This window comes from Dipodomys spectabilis, unplaced genomic scaffold (genome assembly GCF_019054845.1).
Source record: "Dipodomys spectabilis isolate Male_0828 unplaced genomic scaffold, ASM1905484v1 ptg000289l, whole genome shotgun sequence".
Taxonomy (NCBI): domain Eukaryota; kingdom Metazoa; phylum Chordata; class Mammalia; order Rodentia; family Heteromyidae; genus Dipodomys; species Dipodomys spectabilis.
Genome location: NW_024870966.1, coordinates 6968757 through 6991074, shown reverse-complemented (window position 1 = coordinate 6991074; position 22318 = coordinate 6968757). Strand labels below are relative to the sequence as shown.

The 22318-nt window shown below is 45.4% G+C and overlaps 1 protein-coding gene across 1 annotated transcript in view; it reads right to left on the bottom strand.

Moving 5' to 3' along the window:
- The window catches only part of Dock1 (dedicator of cytokinesis 1), a 439069-nt gene that overhangs the window by 142457 nt on the left and 274294 nt on the right, over nucleotides 1–22318 (bottom strand). The window contains exons 28-29 of the mRNA XM_042701327.1: nucleotides 12612–12713; nucleotides 5626–5720 (exon numbers count right to left, since the gene is read on the bottom strand). Coding sequence (XP_042557261.1) covers nucleotides 5626–5720; nucleotides 12612–12713 — 197 coding nt within the window. The remainder of the gene's footprint in view (nucleotides 1–5625; nucleotides 5721–12611; nucleotides 12714–22318) is intronic.

Below are 22318 nucleotides of genomic sequence, written 5' to 3'. Positions count from 1 at the left end.
GGAGGGAGGGAGGGAGGGAGGGAAGGAAGGAAGGAAGGAAGGAAGGAAGGAAGGAAGGAAGGAAGGAAGGAAGGAAGGAGGGAAGGAGGGAAGGAAGGAAGGAAGGAGCTGTCTTTCAAGCATTAGCCAGGCTCTAGCCAAAGGTGGTCGAGAGAACAGGTTGTGCCATTTTGAGGAGACTGCAAATGTCAGCCCAGGCTGCAGCAGGACACTCTCCAAATGGCCACAATTAAGACAAAACTTGTACAGAAAGAGAGAGAGACACATGAAATATGTAGCAATACGATCTCATGAACTTTAAGAGGAGCGTAAAGTATGGAGCGTGAAAGGATAAATACAAGGTGAGTTGATTCCAGGCCTACGAACAGCAGACTCTGGACTTTGGCAGGTAATCTCCAGGGCTCGAATGGTCAGCCAACACTGAAGACGAAAGGGAACAGGATATCAAATTCTGTAGCGCATGACAAGCCAGGCCTTCTGACAGGTCCAATTATAGCCAACCACCACTACGGCCTACGTGCTGAGTGCTAACATCTTCAGCATGTCAGCTTGAAAGAATTATCTCTTCCCCTTTCTCTAGGCAGACTTCTGAGCTCTCGATTGAATACTTCTGTCTCTGATTCTCTTGCTCATTTGTTAAAGGCGTTCGTCATGAACTGTCAAATCTACGCCGATAAGCAGCAAAGATCCACCGTATCATCCAGACAGAATTTTAGAACTTTTGTATTTCCCTTCTGTTGCTTTATCTTCCAGTCAGGTTCATGTATGCTGACTTTTTAGAAAGTTCCAATGGTTTTCCATGTCCAAGTTTATATTCATGGTCTACAAATGCTTACTCAAATGAACAATGAAGTTTTCCATTAAGTTATAGAGGATATAAAAAACAAATTACGGGGCTGGGAAGGTGGCTCAGTGGTAGAGTGCTTGCCTTGCATGAATGGGGCCCTGGGTTCAATTCCTTAGCACCATATAAGCAGAAACAGCCGGGAGTGGCACTGTGGCTCAAGTGGTAGAGTGCTAGCCTTGAGCTGAAGAGCTAAGGGACAGCGCCCAGGCCCAAAGTTCAGACCCCATGACCAGCAAAAAAACAAACAAAACAAATCACAAATGTGTTTCCTGTAGATGGCCATCCAACTGGGACAGGACCAATTAGTCAAAAACACAAGCCCTACCTAGACAGACAGAGACAGTGGAAAACGATGGAAAACCACAGTTGTAAACTCTGTGGACTGCGCCAGATATATATTGAGTTCCTTATTCCAGCCAGAGAGAAGGGCCCAGGACATGAAAGGCCCATGGAGAATTTCAACTGGTCTATTTGAATTGATAAAAATTCTGCAACCATGGAGCTGGGAGGGTGGCTCAGTGGTAGAGTGCTTGCCTAGCATGCAAGAGGCCCTGGGTTCGATTCCTCAGCACCACATAAGCAGAAAAAGCCAGCAGTGGCACTGTGGCTCAAGTGATAGAGCACTAGCCTTGAGCTGAAAAGCTGAGGGACAGTGCCCAGGCCCAGAGTTCAGGTCCCACAACTGGGAGAAAAAAAAAAAAATCTGCAACCAGCCTGAGTTGTGAAAAATGTGGCAAATGTTTGTTACCTGCTATGCGGTTGATTATGAACAAGAACATCTAATTCGAGAAATCTGAAAAATTACATTCCACACTACCTTTTTTTTCCCTCAGCCACTGAGGCAGAAAAGCCTTTCTCAAGTGAAATTAAAGCACTTGCTAAGAAATGCTTTCTAGAAGGAGAAAAAGGAATATGGTCTACCTGGCAGACTCAGTTCCTTCCAGGTGACACTCGTGGCTGGAAATTGTCCTGGGGTATTATTGATGCGCAGCTATGGAACCCCACTGGGCTGAGGCCAAGAAGAGAGACAAAGGAACACACTGAACCAAGTTCCCGCTGACAGCAGCAAGCACTCAAAGAAGACAGCGCATAACTGTGGGCTAGGCGACACTCAGGGAACACCTGGAAAGCGCTCCTCAGAGCCAGGACAGGTGTGGCCCTCGGGGCCAACGTGGCTTCAGATGCAGCCTGGGATCGTGAGTGGTGACGCACCCACTCTGGGAGGATCATAAAGCGCTTCGAGACGCCAGCACGCGAGCTCACGTGAGTCTACTATTTCTGAACTAGGCTCATGTTAAATGCCATCTTGCCATCTGGCCATATCCTACCTTAGTGCACTGCTGCGATGCCATTGCCAATCGGTCATTCTCCAACGCAGCAACCAAGCACTGGTTGCCCTTTGGGATGCTCATTCAGTCCTAACGCTTTGATCTTGATTTACAATCTGTGACACCCAGTCTACCAGCCGCTGTCTTTAATTACATTTTACAAGCTTCGTGTACTGGGGAGCTACATTCACAGAGACAAAGCTGAACAAGCACACAAATATTTAAGACACCAGAGAGGCTGATTTTGTCAATTCCTAAGTTGTGGGCGGTAAAACTCCATGTCCAGCTGTGTCATTAACACTTAAATACAGACTCCCGAAGCTTCAGAGAATCACAGCTTAGGCTAGTAGGGCCATGGAGTCTCTGGTGCATGCTGGTGGGGGATGAGGGACAAGCCTGGCAGCATGAAAACAGTCATTTATTACATCACAGGCAAAAATGATGAATACATACGTACATGCATACATTCATATACATGTAAGCATACATATACAAATAAAGAGAAGATATGACATAGAAACCCTATTATGTGATATGTACATATGTTCTATTGAGAAATCATTGTCCGGGATTTGTAAGATTTCCATCCTTCCAGTGCACACAGCGGGACTGGTGGACAGTGTGTTAAGGGGCCGGGTGCTGATAGCATATGCTTCCAGTGGTGAAGGTGAAGAAACAGCAGGTCTTCTTTGCTCAAAAGTCACTCATGGAAAACCTATGCTTAAAAGATGCTAGAATAAACTACAACAGTCTCTTGGGGAAATGGAGGCACACTTGGGATGAAGAAAGACGGGAGCTGGCGAGTTAGGACTTGACTCTGAATGGTTAGGCAGATGTAAATACGATAGTTCAGCTGGAAAATGAAGCTCTATGCCTCAGTTTCCCCACGGGTGCAATGGGTGCCCGCATAGTGGCCGCCTAAGAGACCCGTTGGTGTGAGCACAGTTCCTTAGCTGGTATTCCCAGAGGGACCCTGAGACACAGCACCTAGAAGGTCACTCACTTTTGTTCTGGAACAAGGGTCTATACAGCAACACATCACAACAAAGGCCCTCACCATGTGAAAACCCAAATAAACTCTGCACCGTGAAGCCAACTTTGGAGCAAGGCATTCTGAACGGCCAGGGAGCAGCTGCCTCCCTAACGGAGCTGTGAGCACTGGGCCCCAAGCAAGCAATGACCCTGAAACAGCAACAGCGTTGGCTTCTGCAAGCCGCTGGTTTATCCCACTGGAAGGGCAGCGTCGGGGTGCAGGCATGCGGACAGCCCTCATTCCCACTGCCACTGGAGCATGTCTGCCTAACCCATCTGCGCCCCGGCCGTCCCTGCGCAGCTCACCCTGGCTTGGGACGTGGCTGTCCAGGAAAATGTGTGGTCCATGCCCAGCAGTGTGAACCACGCCTCCAACCCCTCCCAGAAGCTCTGTTAGGGCCATGACACCAGATGTACAGCCCACAGTCTGAGCATTATGATGGGGGGGACCCTGAAGTCAAGTCCAAACCAGGGGGTGGGGGAGTGTCCCGCTCCCCTCAGCCTACCCTGCACGAGACCAGAGCCTGGAAGGGCTGCAGCACATACCCCTCAAGAACTGGTCCATAAATACCCAGACACCTCTGCTTCTAGGGGGAGGGGGAGGAAAGGGGTGTTATTGTTGCTGATTTGTTTGTTTTTCTTATGTGCAAAAGAAGCCTATTAAAAACACTTTTGCAGCTCTTCAGAGTAATTCTAAATTGCCAATCACAAAACAGAAACATCCTTGTTAGGAGAAAAAGGGAGAGGACTAGGACTTGCTTTTGCAGCTGAGGATTTAATAGCCCAGAGAAAGCCTCTTCATCACATAAAGCAGCACAGCAGGAGGAAAGGGGAGAAGGAGAAGCCATGACTTGCCTGTTCCCCTGGCTGGGGCTGAATCTCTGGCCATGCCCTCCCATCCCCTGCTTACCCGCTTCACATCTCTAATGGTGTCTCCCAGGTGAAAACTTCACCATGGTTGCATCTGACTTGAGAACCAACATGCCCTCAGGCTCACCCTATGGGAGACCAAGCAAAAGGCCACCTATGTCCCTGCAGGCACAGAATGGAACAAGACCCAGGGGACGCCCAAAGAGAGGTCTCTGCTGTTGTGACATGGTCCACAGAGGCCTTAACAAAAGGCAAAGCAATCGGTGAACGTAGATGGACACCACAAGGAGAAATACTACAGGCACAGCCTACAGCTAAAATAACAAAAATCCTAGCACCAAGTGCGAAGATTGGATGTGGGGAGCCTGGACACATAGCACATTGCTAGTGAGAATGGAGAACGGCAGAGCGTGGGCTAGCAGCTTCTTAGATTACCTGACATGCGATCACCACGCAGGCCAGCCTTTGCACTCCTGAGCATTTACGCCACAGAGATTAAGATTTACGTTCACTGAAAAACTGAGGCATAAACGTGCATTGCAGCTTTGCTCATAATAGCTGCGGATAGCGAGGAACCCAGATGATCCTCAAAAGGAAAGCAATAAGGAATACTAGTCAACAAGGAAAAGGAACATAACCACCTAAGAATGGAAAAGGCTAACTCCAAAAAATTATACATCGCTGACGTGAATTTATAATACTTTTGAGCATTTTAGAAACTGCAAAATTGAGTGGTGGCCAAGGATTAGTGCTGTTGGAGAGAGAAAGCGAATATGGTTATAAATGGGCCAGGAGAGGGACAGCGTGGTGACAGAAATGCACTTAGCTTGACTGTAGTAGTAGTAAGTTCAAAATCATATGCACAGGATAGAACTGCACACAAATAAATACCAACTCCAGTGAATACGAGTCCACACACTACCTGTAGCCATCCATCTGTCTTAATAGAGTGCAGTAATTCAGAGAACAAAGTCGGGTATATGGATCTCAACATTCTTCCCTACACATGCATGTGTATCCACAGTTATCTTCACAAAAATGTAACAAGAAGAAACTAGATCCAGAGAGATTTCTCCTAAAAAGTCCCAAATGACTGAGCAGTCTTGTGATCATGTGTGGTGCTTCTGGAAATTACAAAACCCAAAGTGCCAGAATATTAGCCAACAGTCTTCCCAGGGAGAAGCTAGGTGAAGCACCGGTTCAGTATTTCATCAGGATGGAGAAAATGCTCGTGATGTTTTTTAATCTAAACTATGCAAAATGCAAGTCCTTACAAAGGGCTAGAGCAGAGCTGAGAATTTCCTCCGCTAATGAAGACATCTGCTTAAAATGAGCCGGTATTGATGGAGAGCAGTTCCTTTCTTCCCTTACTGTGGCTAAAATAGCTGCCACCTCGGGACAGAGCCTGGCTCCTAGCATCAGAGCCACATGGGCCAGAAGGATATACACACACAGCCCTCTGAATGATGCAAGGCAGCAGCTCTTGGGGAAAGCCACCACCTTGGCCCCCAAGAAACACCTCTGTTCCCAGCTTCTCCCCACACTTACTTATTCTGCATCATGTTCATGATGACCCAGTCGAAAGGATAGACGTTCTTCCCAATGAGGTTCTTAAACATGATGAATGTCTCCATTAGAAAATCCTGAAATGAAAACACAACAAAAACACAACATTGAATCAGTCTGCCGGGAACAAGGGGAAAGCAACCCCTTGGAAGAAGGCATGAATGATGGCATAATAAAAGACCCCATTCTTTTTAGCTGAATGAGAACATTCTGAAAACTAATGAAGATGTATTTCAGGGGAGCTATGTATTTGTTCTGTCTTTCTGCTTATCGGTGTGCCTCTGGTCAGAGACGGCTTTGTTAAGGACATATTTTGAAATTGTCCCTCTCGAAAAGTATTTCTCTCTACAGTCAAATAAAGTAGATTCCCTGTGGGTTAAAAAGTATGCATTCCTTACCTTTTTGCTAAGAGGAAAACATGATTTTTGCAAAACTAACAGGAAGGTGATAGCTTCTTGAATTTATTCTACATTTATTGTTTTCACTATGAATAGCCCATGTTAAGTTAAATATGCGAACCTGTTCAATGATCCTTTCCTGATGGAACTGAAAAAATACAAGGCATATGCACGGACTCCCCGTGCTGTAGACCCCGTGAGCATGCCTTTGCAGGCCACGTGAGTGTGCAGCCACCGATCCACCGCTTCTCTGCTGCAGCTTCATCTCAAGCCACTCAATGATGTTTCCAGTTTCATGCAGTGATTTCCACTTCTCAAGTAGAATGAAGGGTTTCCCCCTTGGCCGACCCTGCTTCTAGCCTGCTAAGAGAGCTCCTGGTGTTAGCAGGGTCCAGTCGCCTGCCTTCTGTGCTAATAGAACCGGGAGAATTTCCCATGCATGAGGGCTGGATGCTTACTCTGTGCTGACTTGAACAAAGCAAGTTTATCCTAAGCCCCACAAGAATCCTATCAACCCACTTGTTCTCAGGACCTGGGGTGGGATGAGAGCCAGAGATTGCCAAGTCACAATTAGGTGCCGTGGCTGTGAAGGCCAAGGTAGCCAAGGGAATGTAAGCAGCCACCAAGCTTTTCAGTGCACGAAGCACAAGCCACACAGGGACTTTCAGGCTTCTTTCTGCTTTCTGCTTCTGGTTTGGTTCTGTGCTGGCACTAGGGCTTGAACTCAGGGCCTCACATTCTTGCTTGGCTTTTGGACTCAATGCTGACACTTGACCTCCCAAGCTACAGCTCAACTTCATCTTTTTGATGGTTAATTAGAAATAAGAATCTCATGGGTTTCCTGCCTGGGCTAGACTTGAACCCCTACTGCAGACCTCAGCCTCCTAAATAGCTAGGACTACAGGCGTAAGCTACTGGTGCCTGGTGTGGTGATTGTTATTTTGTCTTTGGTGACACAGCGCTCTGGGCTGGGTTAGGGATGGGGGCAGAGTTAGGCAGGAAAAGTAGGGGCAGAAGTCCTCCAAACTGTCCTTGAATCCCGTGACTGCAAGAAGTCAGGATCACCAGAATTCTCCTGTGCCCACCCTCTACCCCAACACACAAATGGCTCCTTATTACAGATTAATTATTAAAATTCCCACGTCACTACTCAGTTTCCCGCTTTTTTCAAGAGTCTCTGATGATCAGGGTGTGTGCGTCCCCAGCGGAGTGCTACAATTTAGCTCTGTCTCTATTTGCATGGAATTGTTCACTTCTTTGCTGATGAGTTTTCCAGACTTAATAATTGGGATGCAGGGTCTGAATTTCATTATTCGGGGAGAGAAACATCTTTTCCCAGCTTCTTTTCTTTCTTTTCTAGGAGACGCAGTCTTGTACTTCATTAGCATGGCTCAGCTGTTAAATTTTGGGACTTTGCTGATCAAACAAAATGCTTCCCGGAGTGGGAGACGAGGCTCTGCAGGCATCCTTGTTGTTCTGCATAATTCAGCCGTCATGGTGGCCCTCAGAATTGATGGGGAGGCTTCACTGGCTGTCCAGGGAGATCTCCAAGTCCACAAGGGACGTTCTGGGAACATCCCCAGTCATCGCTGATTCGTTCTTCTAGCATTGCTTAGCTCGATTACTCACAGGATGTCCTGTAGAATAAATGCACGGCGCTGACTCCAGCCATCAGCGCGTCCCACAGGCTACCTTGAGCGAACACTCATGCTCATCTCCTCACACTGGAAGAGACTCTTAACCCAGCTATTATTGTCCTGGTTTGTCCCTGAACTTCACCCAGCATGACGGTTCCCAATACAGATCTGATCAAGGCAGTGACACTGCCCCAGTCGCGCTCAGAGACATGAGGCATCTTCAGGCTTGTTGCTATGGCAAAGGAACAACAGTCACCAACAAGGGCTGCGAGTTTTCCACCCATTCAATGAAGGGCTGGAGGAAGCTGTGTGTCTACCAATGTTGGGTTGAGTGGGTTGAACACTGCCAAGGAGAGGGGTATTTCTTTGCAATGGAAGCACCAGGAGGTTGCCACCTTTGGACCAAGTGGTCCGATGGGTTTGTGGGAGAGCATTGGTGTGCCACCCTAGCCTTCTGATGGAACACAGCAGGAAATACCCAACCCATCTCTGAAACCCGTGGCTAACAAGCTGAGTGTGAATCTTGGGGCTCTATCATGGCTTTCAGGCCATGATAGAGGTGGTGGCAGTCAGGACAGGGAGGGAAGAAGGCTGGTTTTGGAAACACGTTGAAAGATGTTACAAAAGAACTGAAAAAAAAAATTCTGGGATGGGAGACAGCCTATCAATCTCTCAGCTCATTCTTTTCAAGATAAGTAGATAAATTAATAAATTAATAATCAATGACATGAAGACAAGAAAAAAGTAAGATGACAGGTTTAGTGTGGAAAAGAACACCAAGAGACACAAGGCGACAGGAAAATCTGGCCTGGATCCTGCCCGGGGGCCGGGGAAAGAGAGCGCCTGAGCCCAGCTGGTGGGAAGATGGCTCTGCTTCCTGAACCTTGAGACTACCAGACAGTTCCCTCGTTCTCTGGACAGAGACACAGGGAGACGCGGCCACGCAGCCCCCAGGCGGCAGGTCTCTTGGACAGCTCACGGCAGTGACACCCATCTGTGCTGTTCTGTACATTTAAAATGAATCATCACACAAAGTTAGGGCAAAAACACATGCCCTGCTGAAGGAAGCCGAGTGAGGCCGGTGGCCCACGTGCACGGCGGGGCACGGGCTGTGGTGGGAGACGGTACCATGGGGAAAAGCTGGGCCAGGCACACAGCACAGCGCTTCTACCAGCTGCATGCGACTCCGCTGCGGTCTCCAAACAAGGAGTTCACTCAAAAATAAATGCTTTAAGGATAAATGTTAAAGAACTAGAGGAGGGAAACAGCAAATGGATTAAAAAAAAGAGCAAAGATGAAACTGGAACAGAGGTAGCCCTGGGTGTCAGGTGACTCGGGATCCCCTGGAGGCCTCCACAGGACCTCCTCCTCCCTGAGCACAGGGTCTTTGCACAGACACCTGCCTGCAGACCTTGTTCTTCTCCGCAGAGGTGGCTAACCATCCCCTGGCCCTGTCCGCCTGGTGGAGGGATGCTTTCAGAGCACAGGTGATTTCAACTGACTGACTGTCCCTGATTAACTGTGGCGTTCTCCTCTGGACCATGAATGAAGAAGTCACTGTGAAAGAATTCTGTGCCTCAGAACCACCGTCCAGAGACCAGCCATCACCTTGTGTGTATCGACAGGAAGTAAGCTCCAAGGGGCGGAGCCTGGTTCTCTTCCCACCCAGATGCCCATCCTTGGAGCATTCAGGCCATCATCCTTCAGTGCCTGCCCACCATTCAGCCTGGTGCCTGTCCCCTGTATGCCCCTTGCCTGCCCTCTGTGTGCATCAGTGCCTTGAAGACCCCTCCAGCTTCCTCTACAACAGGGCGTTTTGTAGCTGGGTCTCTCACCTTGCTAGCATTCTTGCTTCCACAATGACCAGAGGCCAGAATGGGAAGCACTTTGTCTCCTGGTCCAGCCCGGCCCGGCCAGAGCGAGGGGTTCCAGGAGGACAGGGCCGAAGCTGTGCGAGGAGGGGAAGGAATCCCAGCAAGCGCTCCTGTGCCAGGCTGAGGTGCAAAGGCACCTGGAGATCCAGCCACACAGATGCAGGTCAGCTCCAGCCGCCGGGCTGCGGGTGAGCGAGCCACGGCACTCGGGCTGACCTCCCTCGTTCTGTCCTCGGTTGCCCACTGGCCCTGGATAGCTCTTCCTTCACTTAGTCACTCTACACACACACACACACACACACACGGCCGAAAAGTTCCCAAAGTATAATAGTAAAAGCCTGTCGGTCTTTGCCCAGGATCCTGAAAAGGAGTCTTAACTCCCCGACAATTTCCCAAGTGACAGGAATTCACAATGAGCCACACGTGTGTCCACAACCGAGCCGTGTCAGTGCGGTGGAGGGCGAGGCTGCTCAGCGTGAGAATAAGAAATAGAGGAAGAAATTGAGGAAGGGAGGATGCTAGAACTTTCAAAAGAGACCGGAGGCGCCTCTGGGCTACTGAACTGGTGGGGGTGCTGAGAGGTCAGAGGTCAAGAGAAGATACCCATGCCCCTGATCTACCTTGCCTGGTCACATGCTGCTTTTCCTTTAAGATTCCATCCAGCCTGTAGCCTTAATAACAAACCAGCACACAGAAGCTCCTGGGTTCTGTGACTCACTGAGCCCAAGCTCATGGGCGCCCCTGATGTACTCCCATACGGGAGCACATGCTTGTAACGTACTGGTCAGCACAGCTGGCCCCTGCCACCTGTGGGGTCTGAGGCTAACTTGAAGTAGGTGGTGTTGGAGGATGGCTCAGAACTGGAGGTCGTCAGCTGTGTTCTTCAGCCCGCCGTGAGGTCAGGGGCAGCACCGGGAGAGAATGTACAACAGGCAGGCAGAGGACAGCGTTCTCTGGGGGGTCCTGAGCCCTCAGTGTCCCTCTGCGGGGCCATAAGGCTTATGGGCCAGTTCCCTGCTTCCGTCCCTGATATGAGCATTGAGCCCAGGACCACAGCAGCCATGGGACAGAGTCATATTTATGGTGCAGAAGAGTCTGGATACGGGGGTGACTCTGTCCTGAGGCGGGCAGGCAGACAGGTTGGCCTTCACAGGGAGGGGGGTTGACAGGGACTAGTCCAGCCCTTTTCCTTTCTGGATCAGTCTGTCCCCTGTGAGTATTCCCTCACTAGTGTAGAGTTAAAGGGCCACTTGAGAGGCTGTATAAGCAACAGCCCTGTGGCCCATGACAATGTCGGTGTGATCTGTTTGGGAATGATTCCCTAATCATGGTGGTTTAGGCTCTTTTCCTATCGGAACACTAATTAACTTTCAGTTATTTCACACGAAATGATCTTTTTGTTTTTGTTTTTGTTTTTTGGTAGTTAGCAGAGTAGAAAAAAATGCTAAAAGACTCTCTACATATAGTTAATGGATAGGAACACATTTTACAAAGGTTCTGAAAGATTAACAACAATAAAAAAAATGTTTACCACAGTTGCATCCTGAATTTGAGATATCCAAATCACAAAAGCCATTTTGCAACGGAAATCAAATTGTCTGCAAAGAATTGATTTTCTGAACCGCTGTGTCTATGAAAAAAAAAAAAAGTCCCTGGGGAAATTAGGACACACTGTGGAGTAAGTATCTGATTCTCACTCTGAGCGAGGGAGAGGCCCATGCTTAGAATTTGGCAAAGTGCAGTCATTTTGAAACACCTCGCTGAATAACCACCTTTCACAAAACACTGAAGCTACCTTAGTGATGGCCAGTTTAACAGCACACATGAGAGGTCTGTAACATGTGTTTGTGTTGCTTCTGGCCCGACATTGCACAAATTGTTAATGGGCATCCACAGTATTCACTCTGCAAAGTTTACCACCCAGCCTGGAATGCAGTCTTGACCTGTATTCTTTCCACTGACCAGACATAGGGACATAATTAAGACATATTTTTGCTATTAAAAGCTACAAATATAAAACATGATTCTACTATGCCTTGATTTCAAACAAATCCTACCTTCTAATATAGCCAAAATACTTGAGTAGGCCTTTACCATGAACTACACAGTAATGCTTAAGGAAAACTAAAAACTACAGATATACAAATAGTTACATATTCTTATTCTTGAACCCTGACTTTCAATTAAGGGAAAGTGCTGTGATTTTGATATATACATTTCTTTTTGTTCTTAGACTGACTCTCTCTCTCCCTCTCTCTCTCTCTCTCTCTCTCTCTCCTCACTTTCTCTCTCTCTTACTCTTTCTCTATCCAGCCCTCTTGGCAACAATAAGGAAATTTGTCATAGAATCTTCTGAAAAAAAATCATTAAAAACCAATCTCTTCTTTCCATCCTTTAATAAGATAAAGGTTGGGTACAAGAAACCATGTTCTGGGGGCAGCCTTTGGAGGGGATCTGTGGGTATTATAGAGGGACCGTCAGGCCCTTAGGCCTAGCATCAGGAATCACGTCAGCTTCCCATCAGGAGTTGTGCCAGAAGGTTTGGTTACAGCTCTGCAGAGGACACTGCCATATGGCAAGGTAATTTGAGATCACTAGGGAGGAACCTCCGAAGCATTAAATCTCGCCCCATTATACTTTTCTTAATTAAGCTGCATCATAGTTTTATCTGGGATGACTAGAGAGTTATCTGCAGAAATATGATGAGTATCAATGACTAGAGCTAATTAATAACAGTGTTTGGCCATGCTCTATGAACCAATAAAAACAGAAGCCACTAGCCGACCATGTGTGAATGAGCTACAAGCACAGGACAGGACACCATGACCAGAACAGAGGAGATTCCTCTGGCCTAGACACTAAGACATCCTCTAGGTCAGCATCAGCTACCCGTCAACAACTCAGAACCCTTATCCTATTAGACACATGCTTGGCCTACACTGAAATCAATCAGAGCAAGTGTTCACTTGAAAATCTACTAAAAATGGAAATGCTGTCGTCTTCTGCTGCCCTTGCTGGCCCCACATGCAAGTGCGTGAAGAGGAGCGCGGGACACTCACCACAACATCCGTCCTCATTTTCCCGAAAGTCTTGATCAAGTGAGCGTAGTGGTAATCCTCCATCTGGCGTAAAATAGCTGTCATGCAAGCGACAAAGTTGCCCTGCAAGTGGATGAAAAGATAGAATTAGATGGGCAAGAGAAGAGTGCTCCTGGGAGAAGTCCACACCCAAGGGTCTGGCATTAAACAATCAGGGAGAGAGATCAGAGACCCCAGATGGAAGCCAAGCCTTACTTAAGGCCAACCAGCCAAAGTACCAGTCACTTGAACCTCTGGACATTTATTTTGGGGGAGAAGGTCACTCAGGATTAGAAGAATATGATATTTCTTTCTCATAATTGCATTAAATGTTTCCTGAGATAAGGTTTTCCAATTTGGAAAAAAAAAAACTTTAAATTTTATTTCTTGTTAAAACTACATAAAAATTAATCTCAGACTTGTAATCCTGGTCAGTCATGTTCTATACTTTTTTTGGAAATGTGCAGCCAGGCCTTATTATCAGGCAAAATGTGTACACAGCCCCTCCTCTCGGGCCATGGCAAAGACAGGTCTTTTATTTCTTCAAATCTGCCTGTGTCCCTGTTGGCCAATTTAGAGGCAATCACCACCAACTCTACAGTGAGTTATGGTGCAATTCTCCTCCTCAGGAAGGGAGGAAGGGAGAGGTAGGCTCATCGAATGTCAAGTGGGAAAGAAAGGAATTCCTCATACAAGACATAGCTGGCTGGAAAGGAGAAGGAGCGGGAAGAAAGAGACCAATGAACAAATCAAGGCAGAGGAAAAGGAAACGGACCCAGCTGTTAGCAAACAGTGGTGTCTGGTCCATGTGGCTGTGGGCACACAGGTCCCCATGTGTGCCCTAACAGTTGTTGACTTCTTATTGTGTGTGATGAGCAGGGAGGAGGGAAGCCTGCTACTATGAACGGCAATTTCTTACTTCCAGGTGGGTGGTTGACATCATAGACACTTTTTGCCTCTTAAATATGAACTCCAAAGTTAATGATATTTTTAAAAACACAAGATATATATTTTATCCTTATGAAACCAGTAAAAGTCTGTTAGAATTAAAGGACGAGACACAGTTTGAGACACATCCCTATTTTTTCCCTAGTAAATGAGCTCCCAAATTGCATTCTTTTACTCACTCTACTTTTTCCAGCAATATATTTGAATGCCTAAATGATTTTTATATTAATTTGGAAGATAACACTCCACAGCGCAATGTTAACGTCCAATATTTTCTCCAATCCATTTTGTATCTATACTATCCATACACACTTCCAAATGAGTCCTCCAAGGAGGCATTACATAAATTGAACAAATACAATAATGATGATATGGTATCTTCCATTTGCCCAGAAATGTAAATTATTTGTGAATGATGATAATTGCTGAGATTTCGATTCCATGTTGGTGGTATTTGGGGAAAGAACTAAATAATGCTTGTTTTGCATTGGAGAAACCATTAGTAAAGTGGTAAAAATGGCTATTTATGAATATGAACTTTTGAAAGTCATAAATATTTGGCATCTCATCAGGCTACAGAACAGCTGTCTTCACATCTGGATGTCTCCTGAGCTGCCAATCCTTGCACTGTCATCTCCATGGTATTCTCGTGTTAATCAAGCCCTGTCTTGGGGCCATGAGAACCACAGCTCCCTCAATCACAATTAACACAATGGCTTCCAGACCTGGTTGCAAACAACATAACTGAGTCTCAAATTTCACCCTCTGAAGAACAAATGCTAAAGCTGGATGAGCAACCTGCATTCCAGGGCTGTGAGGGAGGTACTTATCAGCTGACCTAATTTCTTTCCTTCTCATCCCAAGGCAGTTTTTAGTTCTTCTTCCCAAAGTCTGAGGCTACGGCTGCTGACCACCACCAGGGAGAGGTGAATTGTCTCCCAGAGAACAATGGAAGAGGGAAAGGAAGAGAAAAACCTCCAGAGCAGTGGATCCAGATTCCTGAGCGATGAAGCCATCTGGGACTGTCTCCTTCCTGGGACATGAGCTTTCTAGGAAGTCAGTCCTACATCTATCCAGGTACACTGAATAGAGTTCAAATGAATTCTGAAGGATAACAGAGCCCAACTATGGAGATTCACATTTTACAACTGCTGAAAAAAGCAAGTCAATGAGTCAGTGAACTGCGGTCAGAAGCACTATACCAACATGCTCAACTTTAAATACCAAGTTGGAAGGAGAAAGCAAAGAAAGTCCTGAAGGGGTTCAGGCAGGCTAAGGGCAAGGGCTGAGAGTGACATCAGCGAGCATACCTAGTCCGCCTCCAGTCAGGCCAGGGATCTGCACAGGGGCACAGACACACTCCACTTAAGTAACATGGCCACCACCACGCTAAAGTTCCCCCGAGGTGAAGAACAGAGAGACTGAGCTGATGCCTACAGTGGAAACCACAAAGACAGAGCAAAAACTGCAAACTAGTCCTGGGAAAATGTAAAGAGCCACTCAGAGTCTTCCCTCAGCATGGAAATGTCACCAAAAAGGCAGCCAAATGGCCCTGATTTAATGAAGATGGAGACTAAGTAGAGCAGGCCCTGCCAGGACAGGCCAGGGGCTTCTCCATGACTTAAGAGGAGCATCGCCCAGCAGCCTACATGCCCTCTTTACTTAACCTAAGGAAATGGGCCAAAAGCAATTTGTCCTGCATGCGCAGTGTGTCCTTTCCTGGAGGAAGCCAGTCTTGCTAAATGGGAGCCTGGGAGTCCATGAGGACAGGAGTGGGTTACGAGTCAGTGTTCTTTCATGGAAATGCTGCCCCTTCCCTTGCTGCCCTGCAGGCTGGGGTCCCTTGCTCGGAGTGTCAGTTGTTTCACAGGGGAAAGCACAGCCAATACTGTAAAGTTTCAGTGTCCCCATGAAGATGGGACCCCACACACCTCACTGTGCTTCCTAAGGGTAAAGTGCGCAGGCATTTATGGGAGCTGCATTAGGAACAAAGATGGAGGAGAACTGAAAACTTTAGTTCTGCACAGGTAGCTCACACCTATAATCCTTGCTACTCAGGAGGCTGAGATCTGAGGATCACAGTTCAAAACCAGCACAGGAAGGAAAGCCCATGAAACTCTTATCTCTAATTAACCACCATAAAGCTGGAAGTAGAGGTGTGGCAAGTGGTAGAGTGCTAGCCTTGAATGGAAAAATCTAAAGGACAATGCCCTGGCCTTGAGTTCAAACCCTAAGACCAGCATGTGTGCACATACACACACACAAACACTCACACACACTCACACACACACACACACACACACACACACACACACACACACACACACACATACCATTTAATCTATATTCTTTAACTGATTTTTTACGTGCATTTAGGAGTGGGTATACTCAGAGGTAGGCTGGGGGCGGAGCCCAGCTATGGAGCAAAAAAAAAAAAAAAAAGGTAATTAATAAAAATAAATCCTCAATCTGTGACTTCAAAGCAATGCAAAGTAAGGGCAGGGAAGTCAAGATATACTTGCAGGAAATTTCAAAACCAGGGCATTAACTGCCTGATAAACAAAAAAATGTGAACCTCATTAGTAATCAAGATGAAAATGATACATCATTATTTGCTGCCAAAATAGCAAAGAAGGATTTAAGTGACTGACGCGAAGAAGGATACACGGAATGAGGACTCTTGTACACCGCTGGGGGGAGTGAAAATTGCTGTAACCTTTTAAAAAGCCAGTTGTTGGCAGGTTTGAAAAGCTTTGGGGGGGAAAATACTCATCTCCTTGGTAATTTTACTTCTAAATAACCCACCTAAAGAGAATTCAAAATAGGAAATTTTATGTCCAAAGATGTCCACTGTACCACTGAAAATATCTAAGCATCCAATGCAATAAATTGTATAAGTAATATGATGTTACGTGGGTTGCAGGGTAAAATATGGGATGCTCACTTCAATTTGAATCTCAGATAAACAACAGTGCCCCAAATATTGTTTTGAAAATACTGCACGGATTGCATACAGAGGAAAAAACAAACAAAAAAATTGTTGTATAGCCAGGTGCTGTAACCCTAGTTGTCTATTTCATGCTTGTAATCCTAGCTACTCAGAAGATTGCGATACGAGGATCTGGACAGACAAATCCATGTGAGATTCTTATCTCCCCAAATCCAGCAAAAAACAAGAAGTAGAGACATGGCTCAAGTGGTAGAGCACCAGTGTTGAGAAACAAAATAAAGCTAAGGGACAGTGTACAGGCCCTAAGTTCAAGCCCCAGTACTGGCACACACAAACACACAAGCCAGTTGTTTACCTGAAGCTCAAATGCAACTGTCATTCTTTTAAACTTTTATTTTGCTAAAATCAAACAACTGTGAGATCATGTTACAAGGAAAAACATAACCTTTAAACATTATGCAAACGTGTTGCATTTTAATAGCACTAGCATGAACAAGTATTGGAGGAACAGAACAAGTGACAATTGTATGTACATACCATAGACAACTCTATATGGCACAGGAGAAATAAAACAACAATGAAAACTGGGTAAGAATTCTAAAAGACTCCAGATAATCCACAGGGAAGGAAAATGCACCCCAATTATTTTATTGCGTAAAAAACATAATACCACTTCAAAAGGTGGTCCTGCAGGAAGCGGTGCTCTGTGCGGAGGGCTGCTCACCCTGCCCTGCATCTTCCTTGTCCAGTCTCTTATCCTCTGGCCCCTCACACAGGCCACGCACTACTCAGATCTGTCTCCCACCTCAGACAGCATTCCCGATTGCAAGAGCCCTCTGACGGCTGTGCTCAGAACGCCAGGCCTAAAAGCTTTAACCGCAGGGCAGTGGGAAGGTGGATGGGTGGCAGGGGCCTGGAGCAGAATGGAGGACAGGGCAAGGCGAGGGCAGAGGACACGGAGATTGAGGTAGAACACAGACAAGCAAAACACAGAAAGGATGAGAGGCAGGTGGAGTGTGGACAGGCAGGATGGAGGACGGGACACGGAAGACTGGGACTGAGCATGTATGTGAGGAAGCCGGGGACAGCAAGGAGCCAGCGGCGCTGGCAGCAGGGCGAGTCACATTATGTCACGTGCAGAAGCAAAAGGCTGAGAAAAAGGCGACGTGGAGGGAGAGGTGAAAGGCCCTGAGACCCAGCTGTTCAACGGGGTTTCGTCAGCTGGGCTGAAGTTAAGGCCCACAGGCAAGCATGAGAGTTAGAGGAAAAAACTCAAGGACCAAGTCCTAGCCTTGAGGTGTCGTGATGGAATATGGAAAGGCCAGACGGGCGCTGCGCTTGGTAATTCCATCAGCTGGCTTTGAGCTACCTCCACCGTCTGGAGCTCTGTCACAGGAAGCACATCTGTGCATACATGCATGGCACGGGCCGTAAGGCCGACACATGCTCAAGTTCCAGACTCTGCAAGGCCTTTGGGCCATTCCAAAGCACTTGAACTATGGAAAAGAATCAATCCAGACACATGGAGTGAAGAGGGAAGATGCCAAGTTTGAATAAAAGGTGTCAATAATTTGGATGATGGAATAAGGGACAACTCTCAGGGATGTCCTGGGTGGTCTTGGTTTCAAACAAAATTAAGCATTTTTCACAAGGGCAAATATTTTGAGGAGGAAATCTCCTTGCAATGTCTAAATTAAAAATACATCAATGAAAAGAGGCTTATTTCATAATCATCATTAAAAGCTGAATGAAAGAAATCACCCTGTGACGCTGAAAAATATGTTACAATACAACCCTGGGAAATGTGTGTAACAGAGCTGGGAGATATTTAACTGAGTGAATCCTGAATGACTTTCATTTTAGAACATTCAGGCCAAAAGAATCAACAGTGGAAAAGAAGCATTATTAGACTAGAGGATTATGAGGAAAGAATATAGGAAAACGTAATATGGTTGAGCTAAGTCTTCAGTTTCAAAGCCAGGGGTGGGTTGAAACAAAGAATTATGGATACGTTTTGGTACTGATAGGCAAAAGGCCTATGTAATACAAAGTCTTTCTGTTTTCTACACAAATGCTAGTGTGAAACATTCATACGATCTATTTTCTATGAAGACATTTTCAAAAAGAGAAAAACAGGAAGTCCAAAACCAAGAGAGAAAAATCTCCAAATGTCACCAAGTAGTCTGAAGTCTGCCAAAATCTACTTAGGAAGGTGTGGGGGGGGGGGTTCACAAATTGAAAACAATTACCTCTGAGTCCTTACAACTGACAGCAGGAAGCATGTGTCAAATACAAGAACCCAGAGGGCCGAGAGCCGAGAGGAGAGTCCATGAGAGAATTCTGGACTCTGCAAAGCAGAGGGCTTCATTGCTCAGGGACCAATGAACTCACAGCAGGAAGGAGGGGAGATTCCTGGCTTCGAATCAGAGGGAGACTCAGACACTGGAGATGCCAGGAAGTCAGAAGTTAAGGCTGCACGTGAGATGAAAACAATGGCAGCAGTGGCCTTCACAAACGACCTCCCACCTCTCAACATGGCAGCGAGGCCCACCCCGCCCTATTGAAGAGAGAGAGCAAGGAAGAAACATGGCATGGGCGACACTCGCCACGGGGCTCGAGGTACTCAGCCAGCCCATGTCACACTGCCAGAGGCGCTTGACTCTGGGCTCTGGGCTCTCGCTGGTAAGCCAGGACTTGATTTTAGGGCCTCAACGAATGAAGTTCTCCAATTAATAAACAAGTCAGAACTGAATTCAGAGAAGAGAAAGGAAATGCAGAAAATACGGTAGAATTTGAAGAACTCTACTATGCTCAGGTTCACACAGGATTGTATCCATGAAACAAGATGATGATGATATAAAAAGAAATAGAGACCAAGAAAGAATTCTCAATTATAAATTTGAGAGGATTTACAATATGCTGACAGAAATAGACATAACAGCTGTGAATAAAACCAACCCCAAGATACCACCTCACCCCAGTCAGAATGGTCCACATCCCTAATTCAGCCAACAACAAATGCTGGGGGATGTGGAGAAAGAGGAACCCTATCGCACTGCTGGTGGGAATGTACACTAATATAACCACTTTGGACAGCAGTCTGGAGGGTCCTCAGAAAGCTAAATATAGACCTCCCCTACCACCCAGCCATACCACCCCTAGACATCTACCCTGAGCAACAGGAACCAGGATACAAGGGCACATGCACCTCCACGTTCATTGCTGCACTACTCACAATAGCCAAGATATGGAAACAACCCAGATGCCCTACTACAGATGAATGGATCCCAAAGTTGTGGTACCTACGTACAATGGAATATTTTGAAGCCATTAAAAGGACAAAATAATTGCATTTGCAAAACAATGGATGGAACTAGAACAAATCGTTTTGAGTAAGGTAAGCCAAGATCAGAGAGACAAACCACATATGGTCTCCCTGATATGTGGATATTAAATCCAAAATGCAAGGAACTATGACAAAGTAAACAGGACTCAAGAAACAAAGGACATCTCCTTAATTTGTCATATAATTTCTAAATGACTCCATGTTCTTGAGTCATATATATGCATACACACACACACACACACACACACACACACACACACACACACACACACACACACACATATGTACATCTGAGGGAAGCAAGGAGGTGGGCATAGAATCAGAGGGAAATGGGAAAATATACAGCAGAGGGGCCCATCAACTGTATTGAACATTAATGAAAATGAACTAAGCAACTCTGACCAAGATAATGACAATTTGCCTTGTGAAGGTTAAAGTGTGTTTGTGACTTTAACTAAGTATCACTATCTTACAATACTGTGAAATTTATGTAATCACTTAATCTCAATAAAAACTAGGAAATAAGAACATCGACCAGGCACCAGTGGCACACACCTGTCATCCTAGCTACTCAGAAGGCTGAGATCTGAAGAATTACAGTTTCAAGTCAGTCTGGGCAGAAAAGTTCAGAGCTCCTTAAAATAAGCAAGGCTGAAGATAGCATTTCTTAAATGGTAGAGATCCACTCTGGCCTGAGTTAAAAAAATCCCTAGTAAGGTCAAAAAGAAAGAAAATAAGAAAGTCACAGTCTATGTAAGCAATTAAATATCTGATCATTAGGAATTCCAAAAAGAATAAACACCAAAAATGGAGAACTGAGAGTCATCTTTGACAAAATGACACATAATCTACTATTAAAATTATTAAGCTTAGTAAGTTCAACAGATTTCAGGAAGCAGGCAAATGTATGAAAACATTCTATGCACAAGCAAGTGGCAATGCAAAAAGCAATCTCAGAAAACAACTCTGTGAACAAAGTCATCAGAAAGAATAAACTAGAAATGTTTCACAGAAAGAACTTGCTACCCCTGCAAACTGAATGTTAACAATGGAAAATATTGTTAAAACAAATTTAAGAAGGCTTCAATGCAAAGTCCTGCCCTGTATGTGGACCAGTGACATTGCTGAGCCAGGCCCAATCGGCAGCCCAATCCTCACATTCAACGTTAGCGCAATTACAATGCCCACCTCACTTCTCTGGAGAAACTGAGCAGCCAGGCTAGAAGTGCCCATCCAGAAGTGCTCACCACAGGCCAATGTGCAGGGTCAGGAAGGAGGCTAGGGACGGTCTAAGGGAAGAGGTCCGGGGAGAAATGGGGAGTACTGATAATGGGCACAGGTTGTGTTTAAGGGTGATGAATGTACTCTAAGATTAATTCTGGTGATGAGCAACTAGGTCAATGCACACACACACACAAGCCACTGAACTGTATACTTTAAATAAAAAAAAACTCAGTGTTAAGTGAGACATATCACAAAGCTTAATTTAAAAAAAATCAAAGATGTTAAATTAAAGGATATAAGACAATTTCACCAAACAGGTATGTATATCAGAAAGAAATGGCCATGAAGAGTCCACAGTGAACAAGCATTTATACCAAAAAACGAAGCCCATGAATTGTGATCGCTCTGCCCAGGAGAGCGATGGAGAAGACAGCTCAGAGGGTTGTATTTCAAGATATGTTCAATTACTTGCCTTCATAAACTGCATGTTATTTTACTCAGATTTAAAGTACTAATAACTATTATAAGGCTAAATGCACGTGACATGATACAAATTATTTAATTCCAATAACTATGTTCTTTTTCTCTATATACATATAAATATATCTTATACAAAGGCAATGTATTTTATATTAGTGTGTTACTCTTTGTTTTGATCTACTTGTCAGTTTCATCTGGAATTCCTCCCTCAGTCTCCTGTTAGGTCTAACTGGCCGTCGAGATCTCTGAGAAGACACAATGATCAAAACTATGGAAGGAACAATGCAGTAAGATAAAGATGAAGAGGACAGCATGGCATGTAACACACATGAAAAGCTATGAGTTGCTGCTGTGACCCACACGCTTACTTCTTGTGCTGTTAATTAAATGTTTGATTAAGCCCAGGACATAATAAACCTTGGAACTGGGTACCATCATTACATCTAACAGAGAGAGCTTACATCATGGCTTGAACTTTCTAGACCTTTCCTCTGACAAGTGCAAAATAAGGGCTGACTTTTCTTTTTCTTGTCTAAAAAATATTCAATCCCATAATATCATTATTAAATTTATGACTAGTATTCATTTACTTCTTTTAAAAAATCTTGTGATTTCCTCATTTTATAAAGCCCCACTGTGATGTTTCTAAAAAGATATTATGCCAACCTGTAAATAGAATTGTTGAGCACTATATTTGCGATTAACCATTTTAAACTACTAGCAAGAAAATTAAAAATTAAA